General features: G+C 31.9%; 1 protein-coding gene across 1 annotated transcript; it reads right to left on the reverse strand.

Annotated features, from left to right (window-relative positions):
- Positions 1 to 20,983: 20,983 nt before the first annotated feature.
- LOC132718754 (6-pyruvoyl tetrahydrobiopterin synthase-like) lies at positions 20,984 to 22,237 on the reverse strand. Its single transcript, XM_060702480.1, has one exon. The coding sequence runs from the start codon at positions 22,208 to 22,210 to the stop codon at positions 21,770 to 21,772; it is 441 nt and encodes a 146-aa protein (XP_060558463.1). The 5' UTR covers positions 22,211 to 22,237; the 3' UTR covers positions 20,984 to 21,769.
- Positions 22,238 to 23,987: the final 1,750 nt, after the last annotated feature.

Genomic DNA, 23,987 nt, shown 5'->3' on the forward strand with positions numbered 1-23,987 from the left:
TTGATTTTGAGAAAAGCACTTTATATGCTGTTTGAATAATTAAAATGCTTTATCAGTTATTTCTTGTTTTCCTTTGGGTAGATAATTGGTTTAGAAACATGCAAAATTCAAATATTTATCGCCATTGAACAAAGAAATCAATCAGGAGAAACACTGTTGTATAAAAATATCATAATAGTAATATGTTTGGTTTTAAAGAACCGTATATGTTTATTCAATTCAATATTTTAGGCAATCGGCATTTATACATAAAACAATGTCATTGGTCAAACATTGGATACAGCATGGACATAGATAAATAGATAGATTTATTTCGGCAAAGGAAGCATATACATAGTTGACAATATAACATAGGATAAAATAATGAGCATTATTAAATACTTATTAAACAAGATATGTTTGTAAAACATGTATGCCCCCTATCAGCAGCCAATTATTCATGTGATAAGGTTATTATGCATGACTTCTGACCCAGTGATCAAACAATTAATAAGGGTTATCAAGTATCTACTGGTCATGACATTGACCTTTGACCCCTTGACCCAAAACTCAATAGGGGTCATCTGCTGGTCAAGACCAATCATCATACAAAGTTTGAAGTTCCGAGGCCTAAGCGTTTTTATTTAATTGATCAGAAATCGTTTTTACCTACAAGGTCAATGTGACCTTGACCTTTGATCCCTTGACCCCAAAATCAATAGGGGTCATCTGCTGGTCATGACCAATCACCATGCAAAGTTTGAAGTTCCTAGGCCTAAGAGTTCTTTTATTATTGATCCGAAACCGTTTTAACATACAAGGTAAATGTGACCTTGACCTTTGACCCCAAAATCAATAGGGGTCATCTGCTGGTCATGACCAATCACCATGCCAAGTTTGAAGTTCCTAGGCCGAAGCGTTCTTTAGTTATTGATCAGAAACCGTTTTTACTTACAAAGTCAATGTGACCTTGACCTTTGACCCCTTGATCCCAAAATCAATAGAGGTAATCTGTTGGTCATAAAAAATCACCATACCAAGTTTGAAGTTCCTAGGCCTAAGTGTTCTTAAGTTATTGATCAGAAACCGTTTTTACTTACAAGGTAAATGTTACCTTGACCTTTGACCCCTTGACCCCAAAATCAATAGGTCATCTGCTGGTCATGACCAATCACCATACCAAGTTTTAAGTTCCTCGGCCTAAGGGTTCTTAAGTTATTGATCGGAAAGCGTTTTTACCCAAGAGGTCAATGTGACCTTGGCCTTTGACCCCTTGACCCCAAAATCAATAGAGGTCATCTACTGATCATGACCAATCACCATACCAAGTTTGAAGTTCTTAGGCCCTAAGGTTCTTTAGTTATTGATCGGAAACCGTTTTTGCTTACAAGGTCAATGTGCCCTTGACCTTTGACCCCTTGACCCCAAAATCAATAGGGATCATTTACTGATCATGACCAATCACCATACCAAGTTTGAAGTTCCTAGGCCTAAAGATTCTTTAGTTATTGATCGGAAACCGTTTTTCCTTACAAGGTCAATATGACCTTGACCTTTGACCCCTTGACCCCAAAATCAATAGGGGTCATCTACTGATCATGACCAATCACCATACCAAGTTTGAAGTTCCTAGGCCTTAAGGTTCTTTAGTTATTGATCGGAAACCGTTTTTGCTTACAAGGTCAATGTGACCTTGACCTTTGACCCCTTGACCCCAAAATCAATAGGGATCATCTACTGATCATGACCAATCACCATACCAAGTTTGAAGTTCCTAGGCCTAAAGATTCCTTTAGTTATTGATCGGAAACCGTTTTTCCTTACAAGGTCAATATGACCTTGACCTTTGACCCCTTGACCCCAAAATCAATAGGGGTCATCTACTGATCATGACCAATCACCATTCCAAGTTTGAAGTTCCTAGGCCTTAAGGTTCTTTAGTTATTGATCGGAAATCGTTTTTGCTTACAAGGTCAATGTGACCTTGACCTTTGACCCCTTGACCCCAAAATCAATAGGGGTCATCTACTGGTCATGACCAATCACCATACCAAGTTTGAAGTTCCTAGGCCTTTAGGTTCTTTAGTTATTGATCGGTAATCGTTTTTGCTTACAAGGTCAATGTGACCTTGACCTTTGACCTTTGACCCCAAAATCAATAGGGGTCATCTACTGGTCATGAGCAATCACTATACCAAGTTTGAAGTTCCTAGGCCTGAGGGTTCTTTAGTTATCACTCGGAAACCATTTGGTCTACGGACCGACGGACCGACAAGTGCAAAGCAATATACCCCCTTTTCTTCGAAATGGGGGCATAATAAGACAAACATGATCATGTTCACAGAGTTCATATACTACAAATTAATATGTACTGGTAATAAAATGTATGTTATTTATATAACATATCATTAATTAAAGCAGCATGACTCAAGATTCTTTATAATTGTGTGAAGTAGTGTTGAGTGAATTGTGCGACCGAAAGTGTGTAGTTTTCAGTCTGTAGTAATGTGTATGAAAAGTGTGCAGCCGCCGCCGATGGGTTTAATAAATTGGTCATTATATTGAAAATCACTAATAAATATGTCAAAAAGCTCGCTTTGAGGCTTTCCCTTATTCAAATTAATAGTATCTAACTATATACTTTTTAAAGGAGTTTAAAACTGGCAAACCCGTTTGTCATTACAGACGATGAAAACTAGCTTTCAATTAACAATTTAGCGTAAACTCGGTAGAGCCTCATCGTTGTAAGATCCAAATAGTCTTTCTATTGTCGCACATTGTAAAAATCTTAAGATAAACTTATTACTCATTTCATTATTATTATTATTATTATTATTATTATTATTATTATTATTATTATTATCATCATCATTATTTGTGATAATAATTATAATAATTAATAATAAAATTAAAGCCTTAAAGCGAACACTTTGACAGAAGACAATATCTCCCACATGCATAACATTTTTTTCACACCTCCCTTGAACAGTGATGGTTGGCTAAATCACTGCTCCTGAAAATTTCTTTAAATACAAGTTTTAAAGTGATTTTAAGAGTATGCTTTTGTTATAGTAGTGTTACATAAAATGGAGTGAAACTTATATAAAAAAAAAGTGAAAGATTTCTTAATCAGTTTGATAGTTTAAATTTGGATTTTATTGGAATATTGGTTTTTTTTTTGGATAAACTTTGTGAGATAAGTATACAAACTTTTTGAATCTACTTACTATTGAGAAAGTCCCCCATAAAAGTTGGATTATAAATACTGGATTATATATAAATAAAGCAGACACATAATAACTTAGACTATTAAGGTCATATAAATACAGTTAAAGTACAGTTACTTGCTCAAAAGGTGTAAGGATTACGCAATATTTGTATCAAAATGAATAAAGGAAAGGAGACAAAACAGAAAACTATGATTGGTGGAAGTGAAAAGATCAGTACAGAAAAGGCAGTTAAATGTAATCAAAAAAGAGATGGACAGCCTGCAGCAAAAAGAACACACTCAGAAGTAAGCAATTGTAGTACTGAAGAACTAGGCTACATACACTTACAATTAGAAAATATGCGTGAGAGTTTAACTGAAGTCAGGGGTGATCTCAAGACATTAATGAAAAAAGAAGACATTGAAAATCTGATAACAACAACAGTTACAAACATCATGGAAACTCTAGAAAAGAAACTGACTTCATTTATCAATACAAAAATAAAAGAAGAAACAAAAGAATTACAAGATAAAATAGGCACTTTAGAATTTGAAAATGCAGAGTTAAAATCAAAACTAGATCAGATGAAAACAAAAATGGACCAACACCTGGAAAATTCACAAGAACAAATTGAAAAAAATAAATTAATGGCCCAGGAAGCAAATAAAAGAGCAAATTATAATGAGCAATATAGCAGAAACAATAATGTTAAAATCTTAAATGTGCCAGTAAAGAAAAATGAAACCGAGGATGTCTTGATAACATCTGTACAAAATATACTCGGGAAACATGAGATCACCCTAGAGAAAGAACAAATCATAGCAATTCACAGAATACCAGGAAAAACAGGTGATATTAAACCAGTGCTGATGAAATTGAAAAATAATAATGCAAAAATTGAAATAATGAGAAAACGCAGACCCCTGAAAGATGATGGCCACAGGCTAATTGATGATGTAACACAACTTAACACGGGTTTGATCAACAGGTTGTCACTTCATCCAGATATTAGAAGTGCTTGGTTTTTTAATAGCAGTGTCTATGGTGCTACAGCAACAGAAAAAAGATACAAATTTGACATTTATGACAACATAAACTCTATAATTAATTGAAAAACAGAACTATAAAATAAAACATAAAACATGTGTAAAAGAACTCTCATGTTTATAACGTAAGGAGTTTATAGTACTGATTATCTTGATACTGACTTGGAAATAAACTTTTCTTGCGTTCAAATGCATGAATCCAAAACTGTTTTTACAACTACAGATCTCATATAAAACGCTGTTAAGTTATAAAATGTTTTATTTGCGTACTTCGACAAAAAAAAGTACAAATGTTATCCATGAATGTATATTAGTAAAATATTGGATTGCATGTGTATATTTGAAGATATATATACTACATGTAAAAGATGATGTTAATCATGTGGTGAATGGTTGTGTGTGGGTCGTTGGATTGGTGCATTGGTGGGTCAATTCCCTTTAAGTTTAATCATAGTTGGCCCGTTGCTGCGCTGGACTGAATGATACGTGCTATACTGCCATGTGTATATATTATAAGTAAACTATACTATCATGTGTACATGTACTATATTATCATGTATTTATGTGTTATACAATCATTTGTATATATATATTTGGAACTGTATAGTCTTTTATGTTTAAGTTGTACTATAATTTATACATGTACTATAAAATCATTTACATGTGATATAAAATCATATAATAAATTATTGCTTATGTACTGTACACAGTAACCTTTTTTTTTCACACAATCTCAAATAAAAATTGTGTTTATAATAATACAAGAATACAAAAAATGCTTGGTTCAGGACACAACTATATTATAATCAGTCATCTGCTTATCACACTTGTATTATAGAACATCTACAAAATTAGAATTTGATGATATTTATTTAAAAGATGTCTTTGTGTTGCACATAATATCATACTGTAGAAGACAATTCTTCGCAATTCTAGTTGCAACATCATTAACTATATAACATTTCTTTTTCTTCTTTTTTCTCTTTAGTTTTAAATTCATTGTTTTAAAGACATTTTAAAATTTTCTTTTAATCAGTGATTAAAGTCATGTTCATATCAATTTTGGTTCAAAAATTAAAAGTTGTCATAAATAAATAACTAAAAAAGCCTAACTTATATATTCTAACATAATTAACACATGAAATAAATTATCATTGACTTTCTTAAAGCTTATTTCATTTCTTGTATGTAAAGATTTTTTCTTTATTTATTCCCTTTTTTTGTATGAGAACTTGTCTTCTGTTCTTTTTTCCATATGTAATTTTTTGCATAATGGATGTTGTTGCAAGTTCCTTTTTTCTTTCTTTATTTTTTCTTAGTTTATTCATGTTAAACTATATTTTTACTTTATTGAGGCCATATTATTTAGAGTTGTTTCACTGGGATTATGTATTAATTTCAGTCAAGTGTAGTTATTTTGTACAATGGATATATAATGATGAATGTATTAAAATAACAATTGTCAATGAGTAATCTTAAGATTTTCTCTTATAATTGCCGAGGTTTAAATGATAGCATTAAGAGGCGTGATATTTTTTAACTTATTCCATACCAAAAAAAGCTGATATACTTTGTCTACAAGAAACACATTTTATTAAAGAAATTGAAAAAAAAGTTTACTCCGATTGGGGTGGACTATGTTATTTTAGTCATGGAAGGTCAAATGCTAAGGGTGTAGCCATTTTATGTAGGAAAAATTTAGGTTTTAAAATTAATTCAGTTAAAACTGATGACTCTGGAAATTTTATAATCTTAAAAAGTATCAGTTGATTCAATAAATTTTCTACTAGTTAATGTATATGCTCCAAACATTGATAGTCCTAATTTCTTTAAAAATATTTTTGATGTTTTAGATTCTTATAGTGATAATGATTCATTAAATTTTTGTGGAGACTTTAATCTTGTTCAGAATCCAGACTTAGATTACCATAATTATAAATCAAAGGTTCATAATATTAAGGCTAGAAATTTTTTATTAGAAGCTATTGAAGATAAAGACTTAATAGACCCTTTTAGAGAATTACATGGTGATGTCAGAAAATATACATGGAGACGAACTAACCCTATACAACAAGGCAGATTAGATTTTTTTCTTGTAACAAGTAATCTGTATCAGTTTGTACGTAAATGTGACATAGATGTTAGTTATAGATCTGATCATTCAATTATATATTTAGATTTTTGTTTTGTTCCTGTTAGTCATGGAAAAGGTTTATGGAAATTTAATAATGCTCTTTTACATGACATTGAGTTCCTTGATATAATAAATAAGAAAATAGATGAAATAAAATTACAATATTGTTTACCAGTTTATGAAATAGATTATATTTTAGATATACAAAATACAGAAATAGATTTTGTTATTAATGCTGAACTTTTTTTGGAGACACTTTTAATGGAAATCACAGGTAAAACTATTTCTTATAGCTCGTTTAAGGCAAAGGAATGAAATGTTTATGAAAAACAACTAATGGAAGAAATTATTCATATTGAACAAAATTTAACAATTGAAAATAAAGACAAACTTTAAAATTTACAAAATGAATTGAATGAACTTAGATGCAATAAAATTAAAGGTGCTATGATCAGATCTAGGTCACAGTGGATTGAATTAGGAGAAAAACCTACTAACTATTTTTTAAATTTAGAAAAATCACATTGTTTAGCTAAAACAATTCCTTTCCTAGAACTTGATGACGGAACTTTTATACATGATCAAAAAGATATACTTACAGAAACTTGTTCTTATTATGAAAATTTGTATAAAAATGTTGTTTTGACTGATGACTCTGATATTGATAAAGAATTAGAGAATTGTGATATTACTATGTTGTTTCAGGATCAATCAGCAAAACTAGAAGGTCTCCTTTCGTACGATGAAGTCTCTTTTACATTAAAAAATATGAAAAATGATAAAAGTCCTGGATGTGATGGATTTACAGTTAACTTTTTTAAAACCTTTTGGAATAGAATTGGACATTTTGTTGTGAAAGCTATTAATTATGCATATAATGCTAATTCATTTTCTAGAAATCAGAAATTAGGAACCATAACATGTATTCCGAAAGAAAACAGGCCAAAACAATTTTTAAAAAATTGGAGACCAATTACCTTATTAAATGTTGTATATAAATTAGCTTCAGGTAGTATAGCAAATAGATTGAAAACTGTTTTAGATATTTTAGTGTCAAAAGATCAAACTGGATTTGTTAAGAATAGATATATTGGTGAAAATACTAGATTATTATATGATATAATGAAATTTACTGAAGATAATAATATGCCAGGTTTAATTATGATGATAGATTTTGAAAAAGCTTTTGATACTCTGTCTTTTACATTTATTGAGAAATGTCTCTCGTTATTCTGTTTTGGTCCTATGTTTAGGAAATGGATATCTCTGTTTTTATATAATACTGAAACTTGTGTCATATTAAATGGTTTTTTATCCAATTTTTTTAAAGTTAGACGAGGTTGTAGGCAAGGCGATCCAATTTCACCGTATATTTTCATTTTATGTGCAGAGATATTAGCAGTAAAAATAAGACAATGTAAGGATGTTAAAGGTATAATTATAGATGGGGAAGAATATAAAATTAATCAATTTGCAGATGATACATCACTTCTATTAGATGGTTCAGAAAAATCTCTAAATACTGCTTTAAAGTTATTAAGTAAGTTTACAGAAATTTCTGGATTAAAGATAAATTTTGACAAAACTAAGGTTATTTGGATAGGCTCTCTTAAATATAGTACTAGGTCCATTAAGACCAGATGGAAATTAACTTGGGGTGATACTCACTTCAAATTGTTAGGTTTAATATTTGATGTTGATTTAGAAAAAATGATTGACTTAAATTTTAATGAAAAACTTCAAAAAGTAAAAAATAGTATCATTCACTGGAAAAAGAGAATATTAACTCCAATAGGAAAAATTGCTGTTATTAAGTCAATATTGCTTCCTTTATTTACTCACTGTTTCACAAGCCTACCAACACCAAATACTGTATTTTTGAAAACACTTAATGACTTATTTTATGATTTCATTTGGGAAGGCAAGGCAAAAATAAAACAATCAGTACTTATTAAAACATACATAGAAGGTGGTTTAAACATGGTTGATATTTATAGTTATATACATAGTTTAAAGATAAAATGGTTTAAAAGATATGTTTAGTAATAGCAAAAGTAAATGTTATAAGCTAGTAAACACATTGTTTAGTATTGATAAAATTTTTAACACTGGAAAGATGTTTTGTAATTTGATTATTAGTAAAATAACAAATTCTTTCTGGATTGATGTTTTAAAAGCTTATATGGTGTTTGTAGATAAACTTTGTATAGATAATATAGAGCAAGTATTACATATGCCACTTTTTTACAATCACAACTTTTTAGCAGAAAATAGATATATTTACATTCAGACATTATATAATAAAGGAATCAGATTTGTAAAAGATATCATACATGAACAGGGTAACTTTGTAGATTTGATATATTTAGAACAGGTCACAGGTAAACCTGTGAACTTTTTACAGTATCATAGTTTAAAACAGGCAATAAAAATGTACATGCAAAAGTTAAATATTTTTATTAGTAACAATTTGCTTAATGTTCAATATCCTATAATAAATTGTTATGTTAAACCTATTTTAACTATGAATAACAATAAGAAATATGTTTATGAAATTATAGCTAAAAATTCAGACATACCTACAAGTCAAGAAAGGTGGAACACATGTTTTAAAGATAATAACATTAATTGGCAGTTAATATATAGTTATGTTTTCAAATGTTCTAAAGATTCATATATTCAGTGGTTCCAAACAAGAATTATTCATAGAACTTTAGCTACAAACTCACTTTTGTTTAAAATGAAAATTGTTGACAATAAAATGTGTACTTTTTGTAAATGCTGTGAAGAAACACTTTCACATTTATTTTGGGAATGCCAGAAAATTCAAAGCCTATTTCAATACCTTAGAGAAAACTTACATAATTTTGATGATGTTCTTTGTTGTAAATCATTCATATTAGGTACAGAAACTAAAGATTTTAAATATGACATACTGTTTCTAGAATTGAAAAGATATATTTATTTGTCTAAGAGAAAAAACTTTTTACCTACATGGATTGGTTTTAAAAATAGTTTGAAATTAGCATGGAATATCTATAGAAATACACATTTGACAGATGATGAAAATAATAGATGGTCAATTATAAGATCCTTAATTGCTTAAACTACACTTAATATGTGAAACAAAACTTTACCTCGTAACAGATTGTTTAATTGTTTATTAATAAGTAGTATTTTTATTGGTAAAATATTTTTGGAAAATAGATGGGTTTATTGTATGTATGTTGTTTATATTTATATACAAAATATATACTGTAGACAATATTTACATGAATATAATTATTTTGCAACATGTATATTGTATATTAACAATGTAAGGTATGATGGAGGATGACCCCGACCCCCTCATACCTATTACGGGGTAAATAAACGGGGTTACCCAGATGGGGCCTCAAAAAAAAAAAATAATTTTTTTTCTAATACTATAAAGAAACGTTCACCACCATTAGACGTATTGCTCCACACATGAACAAGGTCTCTAGGTCACACATAATTTATGTCAATAAATGCAAGGTCAAGGTGAGTAAAGATGATTAAGTATACAGATATTGTCCAGAGCATATCCCTACATGCATTGAGGAATTTTAATGTTGATTTATAGAATTGTTCACCACCATAAAACGTTGGAACGTAGTGCCCTGCGCATGAACCAGATTTCTAGATCAAAGGTCAAGGTCACATTTAGATCGCTTTGAAACTTCTACATGCATTGGTAATTTAATATAATAGTGCTTGGTGATATTGTAACTAAAGTGTTACTATTTTTCGAAACAGAAACTGGTAAATCTCTATCCAGAAAGCGATAAATCTTATACAGTGTGTAGGATTAAAAACAGAATGAACACCTGTTCGTAGTGTGAAATGTAACTTACTTTCCTATTTTACCAAGCATTTTGAAATAGATATTAATTATGAGTGTTTATTGCGTAATATTACTCGTTATTGTGAATATAATAAATTTTACTAACTTTAGAACAGATGATAGGGCAACTGCACTCAAGGTCTTTTACCCATTGTAACACGTTTTCTCGAAAAAGAAACGAAATGAAGTTGCACTTCTTTTTATCTACAACAGAGTGAAAAACTGCGTGCACACCATCTTGAATTTACAAAATGCCATGCATCCGGTTGTTTCTGATATAAAAAGCAATCGGTGGAACTTGAATTAAAAAGGCCTCTTAAAGGTAAAAAAACACAACGAAACTGTTCTGTGAGTACAAATTAACGTTTTTGAGGACGAAAACTCTTTTGTCACGACACCTTTTTTTAACAAGACTAAACATATAACTTTACAATAAAATTTGACTAGATGGGTACAAACAATGACCTGTCATTGTTTCAGTCGTTGTGCGTCGTGAAAAAAAAACATAGATAAAACATGCATTTACTCGCCGCCTCTATAAATAGCGATATTCGTTTCAGTTTCATGCACTTTTACCTCATATAAAAGTCCAGGTGTAAGTTGTTCAGCCATTCTCTCCCAAATATACACTGCAATATTCTCTGCTGTGCTGACTTTATCCGTCTAAATCCAAATTTTTATGATCAAGTGTTGACAGAAACGCTTTTTCCATGCAAGCTTTCAGATCTGTCAGATTAAGCACCATTTCGGTCACAGGGTCAACAGGACGACGTACAGTCACCTCGACTTTGTAATTGTAACCATGTCCTTTATTGTTATTACATTTACCAAAAGTAATTTGATTATCTTCATCTGAAAGGTCATTGTTATTCAATCGATGATATGCGCTGAAACAATCATTACGGGATATATAGACGATAAGTTGCTTTTTTCCAGTATACATAGTTAGTCTGGTTTAAAATCTGAAAACATATAGATTTAAATCATACACGTATCTTCAAGTATGTATGGGATTGCGATAGTGTATTAACATGTATGATTTAACTGACGTTTTGCACAAAAAATTGTAGAGACCCTTTCAATTAAGAATGAAATAGAATTGTAGCCCTTTAATGATGTAATGAAGGAGGGGCACTTAGTTATTCTTTATAATTCAAAATCTTATCCTCACTCGTGTAAGATGCGCATATCTAAAGTCTCGAACGTTTGTTTTATTGAACAAATAAATACAAATGAATAATATGTTCACAATAATCATACGTCAGTTTCAATGCTAGATCGTGGTCACCTCTAAATAATGGAATATTTTGCCAATTACCACATAGCGAAATGTTCCGAAATTTCGAAAAACTCCAAAATTATTATATAAATATGATATTTTGTTTGGACGTCTATGCTCTTTAATACACTTGTAAAACATGCAAATACAAGATACTAGTAGAATATGTATTTTATTTGATTTAGTCATTGTCAAGCTCACAATATTAAAACAATAAAGAAACGATGATATAGATATGTATATACATTTAAAAAAATGTTAATAAATAAAAGTAATAATTCTTAGGAATGTATACTATTTGTGTCGAAAAAAAACAAGAAAGTCTGGGATAAATTTCTCATATAGTTAAACACGACGGCAATATAATACACTGCATACTATATAATATGTTTAAAACAAAACAAATGTGATTATTTTAATCTCATCATTTTTATGTACAATGTATTATTATTATGCTTATACATTAAAAAAGGAAATGAAAAATATCGATCAAACCTTCGAATAAGGGGAGAAAAACATACACAGAAATTCCATTAACAACTGAACAACTATTAATTAAATATGGAAGCCTATATTATTAACAGTAAATTACGCCCAAGTATGCTCACTATGATGATCGTATTTTGATAATAAGAAACAATTATAGTTGGTGGCATAATCGTATGGGATGTTATAACTGTTCCATATGAACCCTTGCGGTTGATGATGTTACGGACCAACGCCGCTTATGAAATTTGTTGAAACTAATTTGTTGCAAAGAAGACAGTCAACCAAATAAATTTGTTTTCTTTCCGTCGAGTATCATGTTGCCTTCGTCGTGTCGCGTAGTGCGTTTTCCTCGTCGTGACGCGTAGCGTAATGCCTTTGTCGTGTTGCGTAGTGTGTTGTCTCTGTCTTGTAAGGTAGCATGTTGCCTTTGTCGTGCCGTGTACCGTGTTGTGTGTTTATGTTGTCTTCGTCGTGTTGCATAGCATGTTGCCTTTATAGTGTCGCGAAGTGTGTTTTCTGCGTTGTGTCGAGTAGAGTGTTGTCTTCGTCGTGTCGCGAAGTGTGTTGTCTTTATCTTGTCTCGTAGTGTGTTGTCTTCAACTAGTTGCATAGCGTGTTGTCTTCGTCATGTCGCGTAGCGTGTTGCCTTCATTTTGTCGGGCAGCTCGTTTTCTTGCATATCAGACAGGATATTTTCAGAGGTCATCAGACATCTTCAGTGTTGAGAATGTTTTCTGACGCCATTCATTTTTGCGTATCGAATTGAAATTAATGTATTTCAATTAAAGCCTAAAATCATCAGAATCAGTCTTCAAAAGTTTTGATGCGCATGCTCCGCTTCACAATACTTTACTAAAACGAAACATTAAAATCGAGGTGATTAAATAGGTAAAAGGAAAAATCGGAAAATACCATATACGTTACATTTTATACTACGAAAAGTTGTTCATTCTGTTTTTAATCCTGCAAACTGTATATAATTTACCGTTTTCTGAATTAAGATTTACTAGTTCGTTTTTCTAAAAATAGTAACACTATAGTTATAATATCACCAAGCACTATTATATGACCGAGTGAATCGTGTACCGATTTTTTTCTGCTCCTTTATATTTCAAAATACCTCGCAAATTATTTGTAATTAGAGCTTATCCGGATACTGACTGAAATAACCGATATTTTGCATTATTCGCAGATGTAATCGACCAATCAGATATTCTTACTTTCCCGCAATTTGAACAATTAAACAATTCTTCCACAGCTGCAAAAGGCCTCTCGTATTCTTCTTTCTACAGTTTACAACGATGCTAAAAATCTGTCTGACAATCTTATGTAAGAAAAGTCTTTATGTATGAATAAATTGCGTTCTAAGGATTGCCTTAATCAGAGACATAGATAACATCTCTGTCTTAATGAATGAGTTGTAAAATTCATCCGCTAAAATAAGACACATGGCTGTCGCAAAATACGCCCGTCTCGAAAGCTTTAGGTGGAGATGTTAGAGATAAGAAGTGTAGCAAGCAAGTTGGTCACTCTATATATGTTCCTACTTTTATCTGAAATTTTACCTCTACATGTGACCTTGACCTTGGCTGGAGGGACCTGGTCCATGCGCAGGGCATAACGTTCCAACGTTCAATAGGGGTGAACATTCTATAAAGCAACATTAAAATTCCTCCATGCATGTAGAAGATATGCTCTGAAAAATCTGGATATATAGACCTAAATTATGTGTGACCCAGAGACCTTATAATAATAATAATAATAATAATAATAATAGTAATAATGATAATAATAATAATAACGATATTTATAATAAGTTTATTTTAAAATTATTACAGTCCGCGACAAGAGAAAGACTTCAAGGATCTGCCGGTACACACTGGATTAGCTTGCTCGAGGGTAACTATGTACGGTGCAAATGAGGCTCTTCCTAGTTTACGTTAAACTGTTACTCGAAAGCTATTTATCATCGTCTGTAACGACAGACGGGTTTTTGTAAAGTCTATTGTTTCCAGATTTTTATAAAATATAAAGTTTAAAATAATTTTGGTATGAAATGAAGTTCAAAGTAAAGTAACTTATCATGCGCATGCACATGTCATGGTATAATATGTAATGATTAAGATAAATGTTTGTTTATAGTATAGTTTAAACTTGTAAGTTTCATATCAATGTGTATGTGCATTAATAATATCAGACTTATTATGTTAATTGGAAATATATAGATAAAGGGAAGTTAACCATGTAATTTACAGTTAAATGAAAGAATTTCCTCCTTTAGATTTTGAATATATGACCGAGTGGTCCTTGCACTGAAATTTTACAGTGGCGGAAATTCTGATGCCTTAGCCCGTAAAAGCAACCCCTCAGCCACAAGGGGTGGCCAAATATTCATTTCTGAAGAATTTCATCAAAATCTATAGACGGTTGAGGACAATATGTTATTTCATACTATTTAAGCACTATTTTAAATGTCAATCTAAGGATCATTCCTGTTAGTTTTATCAAAATCTACCGGACAGTTAAAGAAGAGATGTCGTTGTAAAGTTTTTCTAGTTTAGTTTTGGCGTCCATCTTGTTCAGTAGACCAAATCCATTTGAGCATTTTTTGGAGGGGGCAATGCAAGGATCATTCCTGTTTTGTTTTCCACTATTAGTGTAGGGCATAAGGAGGAGATATCGTTTAAGTAAACATGTAAATCGACAGACGACAGACACCGGACGACGGACGCCCGGGTATCACAATAGCTGACCTTGAGCATATTATGGTCAGGTGAGCTAATCAACGAAATGTTATGGTATATATTTACATCATCTTAAAGAAAACTCTTTTAGTTCATAGATAAACAGGACGTTATTGCTAAAACATATTTATTTTTAAGTTATTTACATATTATGATAAACTATTAAACTCGCATATTTTGTTTACTGATAATATATATTAATAGTATGTTTGTAAAATTTTTCATAGACTTCATAGACTGCAGTACAAATTGTATGATATACAGCATCATCTACAACTGTTAACTCTAAACTTGATGAATTCCCTGATTTGACTCCGAACAATCAATTCAAAGTATAAGAAATTATAATAACAAAGTGAGAGTAACCAACTGTATAGAGACTGGTCAGACTGCAAGGATGTACAGGCTGGTCAGGTTCTACAGTAGTGATAAAGACTAATCACTTGAGGCTCACGTAGTGTAAGGGTTAACAACATAATAATTGTAATGTTTGTTATCTTGATTTCCAATATCTTCAAAATCAGGGTTACCATTAGGATAAATTTATTCCCAACCACACCCACACCCCAACTTTGTTCTTGAACATTCTCTTGAGTGGTGAGTCTAGTGTATCACCACTGTACTTCTATATTTGGAAAAAACATGCTAGAAATGCAACATTTCTTAAGTGCATTCACAGCTTTCTTTTATTCTAATTTTACTTTAAGCATTTAAACTAGTCATACTAATCTAACAAACAATCTCTTGAGTAATTGTTGTCGTTATCGTCTTAACCGTGATTGTATCGACAAAGTCTTTCTTACAAAATTACGTTGGAAAAGTTTTGTTTTTAAATATATTTATGAACCGATTTACAATATCGCCAAGAAAATTTAATTGAATTTAAATGGCATCCTATTCTAGAAGAATACGTCATACATTTAATCTTAAAACATCTTTTGCAGTTTGACCGCTTTGAAATTGTTTAATCCGAATCTTCCTTAATACATTGCGTCCCCTATCTTTTTATATGCGTATCGGCGTATTGCTGATAACTACAGTACGTGTAGTACGACGATGCAAATATTCCAATCGGAAGTACAAGAATTAGGACACCACAAACTGCGCATGTCGACGCAATAATGTGACCAAAAACGGTGTTTGGGTAATAATCTCCATAGCCAACTGTTGTCAATGTGATCAGTGCCCAATACATCGCTACAAAAAAGTTGTCGAATTTCGAATTATGAAACATTTCTGCGATGAACATAATGAATCCGAATATAAACATAAGTATTCCGAGCAAGTACCTTTAATTCTTGTAGGGAAGAAAGAAACGTGTACCCCATTATATTAAATTCTGGTATACGTTTCACGAGAAAAACAAACGCGTCAGTTGCAGTATTGACAAATATTCAAAAGACACGTTAGTCCGTATGCTAGTTACTGTTGTCAATGACTCCAGATGAATTTCCATTATGAACGATATCCAAAATGACAAATATCCGAGTATTACTATAAATAGGATATAGCTGAACATATACATGGTTTTCTTTCTTGGACAGACGAGAAATGCTACAAGAAAATCTACTGTTAAAATAAAATGGCAGCTTGCGTCTGTGTGTAGTAAGTATGGGTGTGGTTTGAGAGCTTCGAGTGCAGAGTCGGTGCTATTTTTAAGGCCAAGTAACTTGCCAATTTCATTGAGAACGCTCTTCTCGGATTCTGTTAGGTCGACAGTGAACATTGGTAGAGTTGCCAAGGCCTCTGTAATTGTTGACATAACAATCAGCAAAGATATAAAACTTCCCCAAATCTAAAAATAAACATCAAAATACGTGTAATTTGGGAAACATTTAATATCGAATGATAACCGTAACTGAAAAAATTAAATCCCAGCAACATGGCGCCACGTGACTCGGAGAAACACCTCAATAGTCAAGTTCTTCACTGAAAGAAGCTCGACAAATATCTTTTGGTAAATGAATCGTTCCTTTTCTGCAACTATCCAAGATACCGTTAAACATTAATGGATTTCTGTCATAGAAGTATTCTTTTCTTGCCGAATCATAATGTGTCGTCTGCACGTGAAGTTTTGTTAATCTAAATTCCTTAAATGTTTTTAATGTTTTAGAATGACATTCAAAAATAGTTCCACAAATATTGATTCGAATAATACCTTCTCCAGATAAACACACAGTCGTCGCCATAGCAATTGAATTGAAGGAATAAAGCTTTTAAGTTTTATAAACGGAACAAAAATAATTCATGTAATTTCAGTATGTACAGCAGTACTTAGCATCAAGCTGATCACGAGATACATTGGCGGATAAGAAAATAAATAGTGCCTGTTATATCATCAAAGTATTGTTATAAGTTATGCAAAGTAACACATTGCAAAACAGTATATATTGAATGTCAGTGGTGCCCTTTAAATGAGCTTTTAACGATGGTGTCAAAAGTCATTTACATATATGGTATAATTGTGTGCAAATCTACTGATTATTATACACGAGAAACATAAAATGACAATTTGTCCATATTACTAATTAATATTTGCAATTTAGATAGCAGACTGTCTGACTTATTATATGGTAAATTATATCTCTCATATGAAGTCCCATCCTTGTTCCTGTCCTCGTTTACAATTCTGAGTAGACAAAAACAATGCTCTAACAGTCCACGAGAGTCATATTATTTGTTCCTTTTAACTAACAACTTGAATACTGAATCCATGTTATATGTTATGCATTTATAAAATTCATTCATTTGATCATTTGTCCAAACGCGGTCCAACTAACTCACTGTATTTTGTAACTCCTGCATTTCATGCCCTTTTCCTTTTCATTTATTTCGATCCTTACCATGCTGGAGCAGAAATGATTTCCTTTTCCTTTTTGTACAGTCTACAGTCTACCCTGTTTCTTTACTGCTGGCGGCACAATTTTTGTATTTAGATACAGAAGAAAACATGTCGCCAATGTTAGAACTGAGTGAAAAATACTTGTATATATGAAATCAATGATGATCACAGGACAATTGCCAACTATATTTTCAACATTATTGAATGTATTTTTACCAAATATCTATCATTGATTAATCGTAACAACGTTATTATGTACGAGGGGTGTTCAAATATAAATGCAACTAAGCCAATATTTCGCTTTTAACTACGTTTTGAAGGAACTATGTACATGAGTTGTGTAAGCTCTCAATTGATACAATACATGTGTAAATCAGTTCAGTCTAGCTTTGACTAAAGCTAAAATGGGATGGAAAAGAACTCCTTTCACTCACTAAATAGGGTCTTATATCAAGAACCGCTGTCTTCTTGTTATACAGGCGAAAGACATATTTAATGAAATGTGTCTTGTTTATAGGAACAATGGACTTTCTTTTTTATCTGTCACACGGTGTAAGAATTTCAAAAGTGGTGTGGATTTAGTTAAAGATGCACCTCATGCTTGCCGGCTTAAATCTGCAACTATTGTTATATTTTCATCCTCAAGGGATTGTTCGGCGTTCAATGTTAGTGTCCCCCTCTATGTCTAGACTAATGGTTAATATTTGTTTCTTTAGGGTCCGCCTGGGCTCCTTGCCACTAGTTCTTGTTGCTGGGTCGTATGGGGGTTGCGTTCATTGAACGCAGCCTTTCCTTGATGATCTTGTTTATCATATTTCACCTTTGGGCGAGAATAGCTGAAACAGGAAAAGGTTGTCGAGCTTTCTTACTTTCCTTATTCGCCAGATCTTGCCCCTTGTGACTACTTCCTATTTCCGAGGCTCAAAAAACACCTTGATGGAAGAAAATATCAAACGTGAAAAAATCTCAGTTCGGCTATATTCCAGTGTCTGAACAGTATGCTTCGAAAAGATTATGAAAACGCATTAAACAAATTTGATCAAAAGACTAAAACTTTGTATATCACATTGTGGTGAGTATTTTGAAGGATTGAGATCATTATTTTGGCCCTGTTTGTTATGCACTTATGTAAATTGACCCAGTTGCATTCATATTTAAACGCCCCTCGTAACGTAACAACAAGCAGTATTTACAAACAGATAATGCATTGCCTGTGTTAACGAACTGTCAGAAGCTTTTAGAATATAACGTCATACAATATTCTTTCCACCGCATCAGCTCATTATCTTTACATTGTAGGCAATACATTCTTTTATCGCTATTTTACTGAATTGCAAGGACTTTTTGTCGCGAAAAAAAAGACATATGGGAAGGAAAATACAATAAATTAAATTAAGCATTCATTTAGATTCTAAAAATATTTCAATTTCGTAGCACAGAGATGCAAATACACGTTGACCTTCAGGTCACAAACAAATAAGCACACACCTGTGTGTCAGTGGCCTTGTCTCAGCTCTAAGATATTGATACCAAGACGCAGTTGTAAAAGGTAATATCTTAACCATATTTACTCTGACCAAAACTGATGGTACGGTAAGTGAAGTAGAACGAGTAAATACGCCCTGTAGGCAGGGATGAATTCAGGTTTGAGGTATATATAGCAATCATTTTATCTTAAATTTGTTCATTTTTCTCCATAAAAGTACTTGTATATGTACATGTATTGTATTTTCTATCATTATAAACTTAAACAATATCTACTTAAAATTTAATTTGCTTTGATAAATTATTATATTGAATAATCTTTAATCAAATTTTTTATCGAATGCTTCCTCGATAACTAATATTAACATGTACGTGATTAAAATTACAAATTCATCTGTAATTCTTAGATATTTCTATTGCAAATACAATGAAATTTCATAAAAGGTTCTGGCAGCGAAAGGCTTAATCTGAGAAATAATAAAAAAGTCTCAGGCTTAATCTAAAGTGGAGTTTTGCGGTTATGTAGAAAAGTCAAAAGATTCAAGATTCAAGATATTATTTTCATGTAATGTGCGATTAATTATTGTCTGATTTTGCAGTATTGTTCACCTTATTTCTATAACCTGGCTCAGGAAATAAAAGCTATTTTTTCATATTTTGACCCATTTTTTTGTAATCAACATGGACTGTAAGTGCCCTTAGCCACATGTAAACTTCACAATAGCTTGATTTTCAATACACACTTCAAAATTTTCATGAAAATGTGCATGAATCTGGAGGCATGCGACTTTAAGTTAAACTTTTGTATAAATTTTATAGAACGAAAACATCGTCAATTAGAGAACAATTTTACTTATTTCATTTTTATCTGACTTAAGTAGAAGTGGTAAGAAACAACAATAATTTCGAAATGAAAAGAAACAAAACCAAGGAAAAGCATATTTGAAAACAAAATGGGATAATTGAAACAGGTTTGTCAGATTTGATTAAACAAAAAGAGGGTCGGGTGAAGAAAACCGGCCGTATTTGTTAGCTATCAATGGGGGTACCCTTTTATCTTCATCATAATAATTATCAAGATACGTTTCTGAACATTTGTACAAAAAAAGAAAGTTGACTATCCAGGTTTGGAAAAACATAATAAATTTAGGTTGTAAAACTACCGGATTTTCACTCATTTAACACTAAAAGGTACATATAAATTTCCAAATATATCTAAATTAAAGAAATTTTTAATAAAATTTAAAATAGAACCATAGTCTGACCAGACAAATAGAAATAAAAAAGTACAAAAAAGTCGACTCCCAGTGGGGCTTGAACCCACATTCCATGCAGTATCCTGATTGTATTGTCATTGAAAATGAAGACTTTACAGACATAGGCATCTAACACTTAAATAACTTAATGCTTTCGTTGAAATTGCTTTACAAAATGTCGAGGGGTGGGGATAATCAATTCAATTTACTACAATTTTGCAGTGTTATATTTGTTTTTAAAAAAGTTAAAAGGATAGCAGCATGAAAAAAATTTTTTCAAAAAAAAAACCCAAAGGGGCAAAATTAATTTTTTTTTTTTTTAAAACCTTTTTAATTTACGGTAAATCCCATAGTAATCATGGAGTTTTTTTGGAATTTTTAAAACAAAAATGTAAAAAACTTTTTTATAAAGGGTTTTTGAAACTTTTTTGGGATCAAGGGATGAGACAAAAATAAAAAAAATCTTTAGGTATATTTTGTCTTTAGAAAAAAGTGGATTACTTAGGGAAATGTTTTTCTTTAAAAAAACAATTTATTCATATTTTGATTTCTGTTTAAACAATTGGGGGCATTTTTCCTAAAACCATTACGAAAATGCCCCATTGCATTGAAATTTAAAAAATTAAAAACTTTTTTAAAAATTTGGAATTTGTTAAACTTCTCAACTTCTTTACTGAAATGTCGGTCAAAATGAGAATCGGCAGTTTTGTATACTGAGAGTACAAATTTATGAGACATTTATACTTTAATACATTTTCTCTTTGTTCGCGTTCAATATACCACAAAAAAGATGCGAGAGATAACTATTGAGAACTATTAACCGTCGGACTTAAATGTGGCATGAAAATTCAGTTATTGCATCACAACTATTTACGAACTGTAAGCAGTCATAAAATGCAATTTGAAATAACGATGAATGTATTGAATGTAAGTCTAAATTATGTTAAAAGCCAAATAATGAACATGTTCTTTAAAAGTTTAATGTATACGGTTTATTACTAATAAAGGTTGTACGCTGTCGTGATATTTCATGTCATAACTGAACAGATGTAAAAATAGTTTTGTCATTTATGACATCTTTATTTATAATATCTATAGTATGTGTTTTTGAACCTTTTGATTTTTTCGTAACAAATAAAGTTACCTTACATATCTGTTTAATTAGATAACAATCATAACATTAAACAATGCCGCACACGACTTTTATACGTGACACTGGTAGTAAAATAAATAAAGTGACGAGAATGCATATCTATAGATAAATTAGCAGCTTGGAAAGTTGGGGTGTGGATTGGTGGACAGGTGTGACATATGACGTAATTGATACCGTCTTAACTTTATAGTTTTAGCAAGTGCCAAATTATTTCGTTACAGCTACGGTGTGTGCTCAATCGCACAGTTTTTTGTTAATTTAGAGACATCGAACATGAATTGACGTACGTTATTCTGACTGTTCACCTCTATAACTAGTGATATTCTTTTCAGTTTCATGCACTTTGACCTCATATAAAAGTCCAGGTGTAAGTTGTTCAGTCATTCTCTCCCAAATATACACTGCAATATTCTCTGCTGTGCTGACTTTATCTTTAAAGTAGTCCACGTCTAAATCCAAATTTTTATGATCAAGTGTTGACATAAACGCTTTTTCCATGTAAGCTTTAAGATCGGTAAGATTAAGCACCATTCCGGTCACAGGGTCCACGGGACCACGTACTGTCACCTCGACTTTGTAATTGTGACCGTGTCCTTTAGGGTTATTACATTTACCAAACGTAATTTGGTTATCTTCATCTGAAAGATCATTGTTATTCAATCGATGACATGCGCTGAAACTATCACTACGGGAGATATAGACGATCGGTTGCTTTTTTCCGGCATACATTATTACCTGAAAACATACAACAGAAAGAAAGTATCATACAAGTATCTTCAAGTATGGATGGGATTGTGATAGTGTATTACATGCATAAAACACTTGATTTACTCATCGTTTATCGACAACGCAACGCGCAAAGTGTAGCCTACCAAATCAGCCACCATAATTTGGTGTTTCAAAAACTATCAATGTTTCGGAATTACGAAAAAGAAACGGCGGATTCATTGTCCTTATATAATTATGATATTTCATTTGAAAGTCTTACTATTTATTACACTTTCTTTTAAACAAGGAAATACAACATACAATGCACTAGTCTAGTAGAATATGTATTTAATTTGATTTAAGCATTATCAAGCTCACAATGTTTAAACAATAAAATACGGTAATATAGATATTTTTATTCTTTTCAGAAATGCTAACGAATAAAAGTAACATTTAAACATTCTTATACTCTTTGTGTACAAAAACACTCAAATAATTTGGTCAGCCTTGAAAACATGTCTCATAAAATGATACACCAAGTCATTTTAATGCACAACATACTATATAATACGTATAATGCAAAAATCGTGTACTGATTATTTTAAAATTAATATTGATTTATGTAATTTATATTCTGCTTATAAAACATTTAAGGAAAGTACGAATAGGGGGAGAAATACGTACTATAACTGAAAAAAAGTTCAGTATCATACAATCCTATATTATCAACAGTTGGTGCAGTAAGACACGTCCCAAAAAACTGCCTAGGATGGTCGTATTCGGATCATATAACAACAATTGTAGTTGGTGACGTAACCGTACTGTTTCATATGAACCCTTGTGATTGATGATGTTACGGCCCGATGCGGCTGATGAAATATGTTGAAACCGATTCATTGTAAATACAACAAATACAACAATAAACAAAAATTAACTGGTTTTCTTTCTCATTGCCCTCGTTGCGTTGCGAGTGTGTTGTATTCGTCGTGTCGAGTAGTGCGTTGTCTTCGTCGTGACGGGTCGTTTGTAGTCTTTGTCGTGTCGCGTAGTGTGCTGTCTTCGTCACGTCGCTAAGCATATTGTCTTCGTCGTGTCACGTAGTGTGTTTTCTTCGTCGTGTCCTGTAGTGTGTTGTCTTCATGTCGCGTAGTATATTGCCTCGTCGCGTACCATATTGTCTTTGTTGTGTCGTGTAGCATGTTGCCTTTGTCGTGACGCATAGTGTGTTGTCTACATCCTGAAGCGTAGTGTGTTACTTTCGTCGTGCAGCGTGTTGACTTCGTCGTGTCGCCTAGTATCTTGTCTTCGTCGGGTCGTGAAGTGAATTGCCATCGCAGCGTTGTGTAGTGTATAACAGTAGTATAGGCGCCTCTTTGGCGTCACGACTGCGCATGCGCGGCGCCATATTGGATTCTATTTTTAGAATGACATCATCGTTCTATTTTGAGAATGTGATCATCCGTCTATTTTTATAAATTTATTTTTAATCTCCCGGAAGTATACGGAGCTGACTCGTATACACGATCTTAGGGCTTGAATCGCGGACATTGAGGGTCAGGTCCTCGGCCCTAGACGGAGAGATAATTACCATCATGACAGATAAAAGAAATGTTTGTAAATAGATACGTACTTAACATTTTAATTTATAAATAAAAAAACAAATAGTTTTTTTTTAATAGGTTCAAAATAAATAATATTTATAAAATATAACTCGTTTACTTACCTACATTTAGTAAGGAAATGACTGTCATAGCGTAACGTTCTTGTAGACTGCGCATGATCTATTTTTAGTCGCGGT

The sequence above is a fragment of the Ruditapes philippinarum genome, unplaced genomic scaffold (assembly GCF_026571515.1).
Source record: "Ruditapes philippinarum isolate M1 unplaced genomic scaffold, ASM2657151v2 ctg3505_1_1_1_1, whole genome shotgun sequence".
Lineage (NCBI taxonomy): Eukaryota > Metazoa > Mollusca > Bivalvia > Venerida > Veneridae > Ruditapes > Ruditapes philippinarum.

Coding starts and splice junctions, on each gene's coding strand:
- LOC132718754 (XM_060702480.1), bottom strand. CDS start 22,210: ATGTATGCCGGAAAAAAGCAACCGATCGTCTATATCTCCCGTAGTGAT.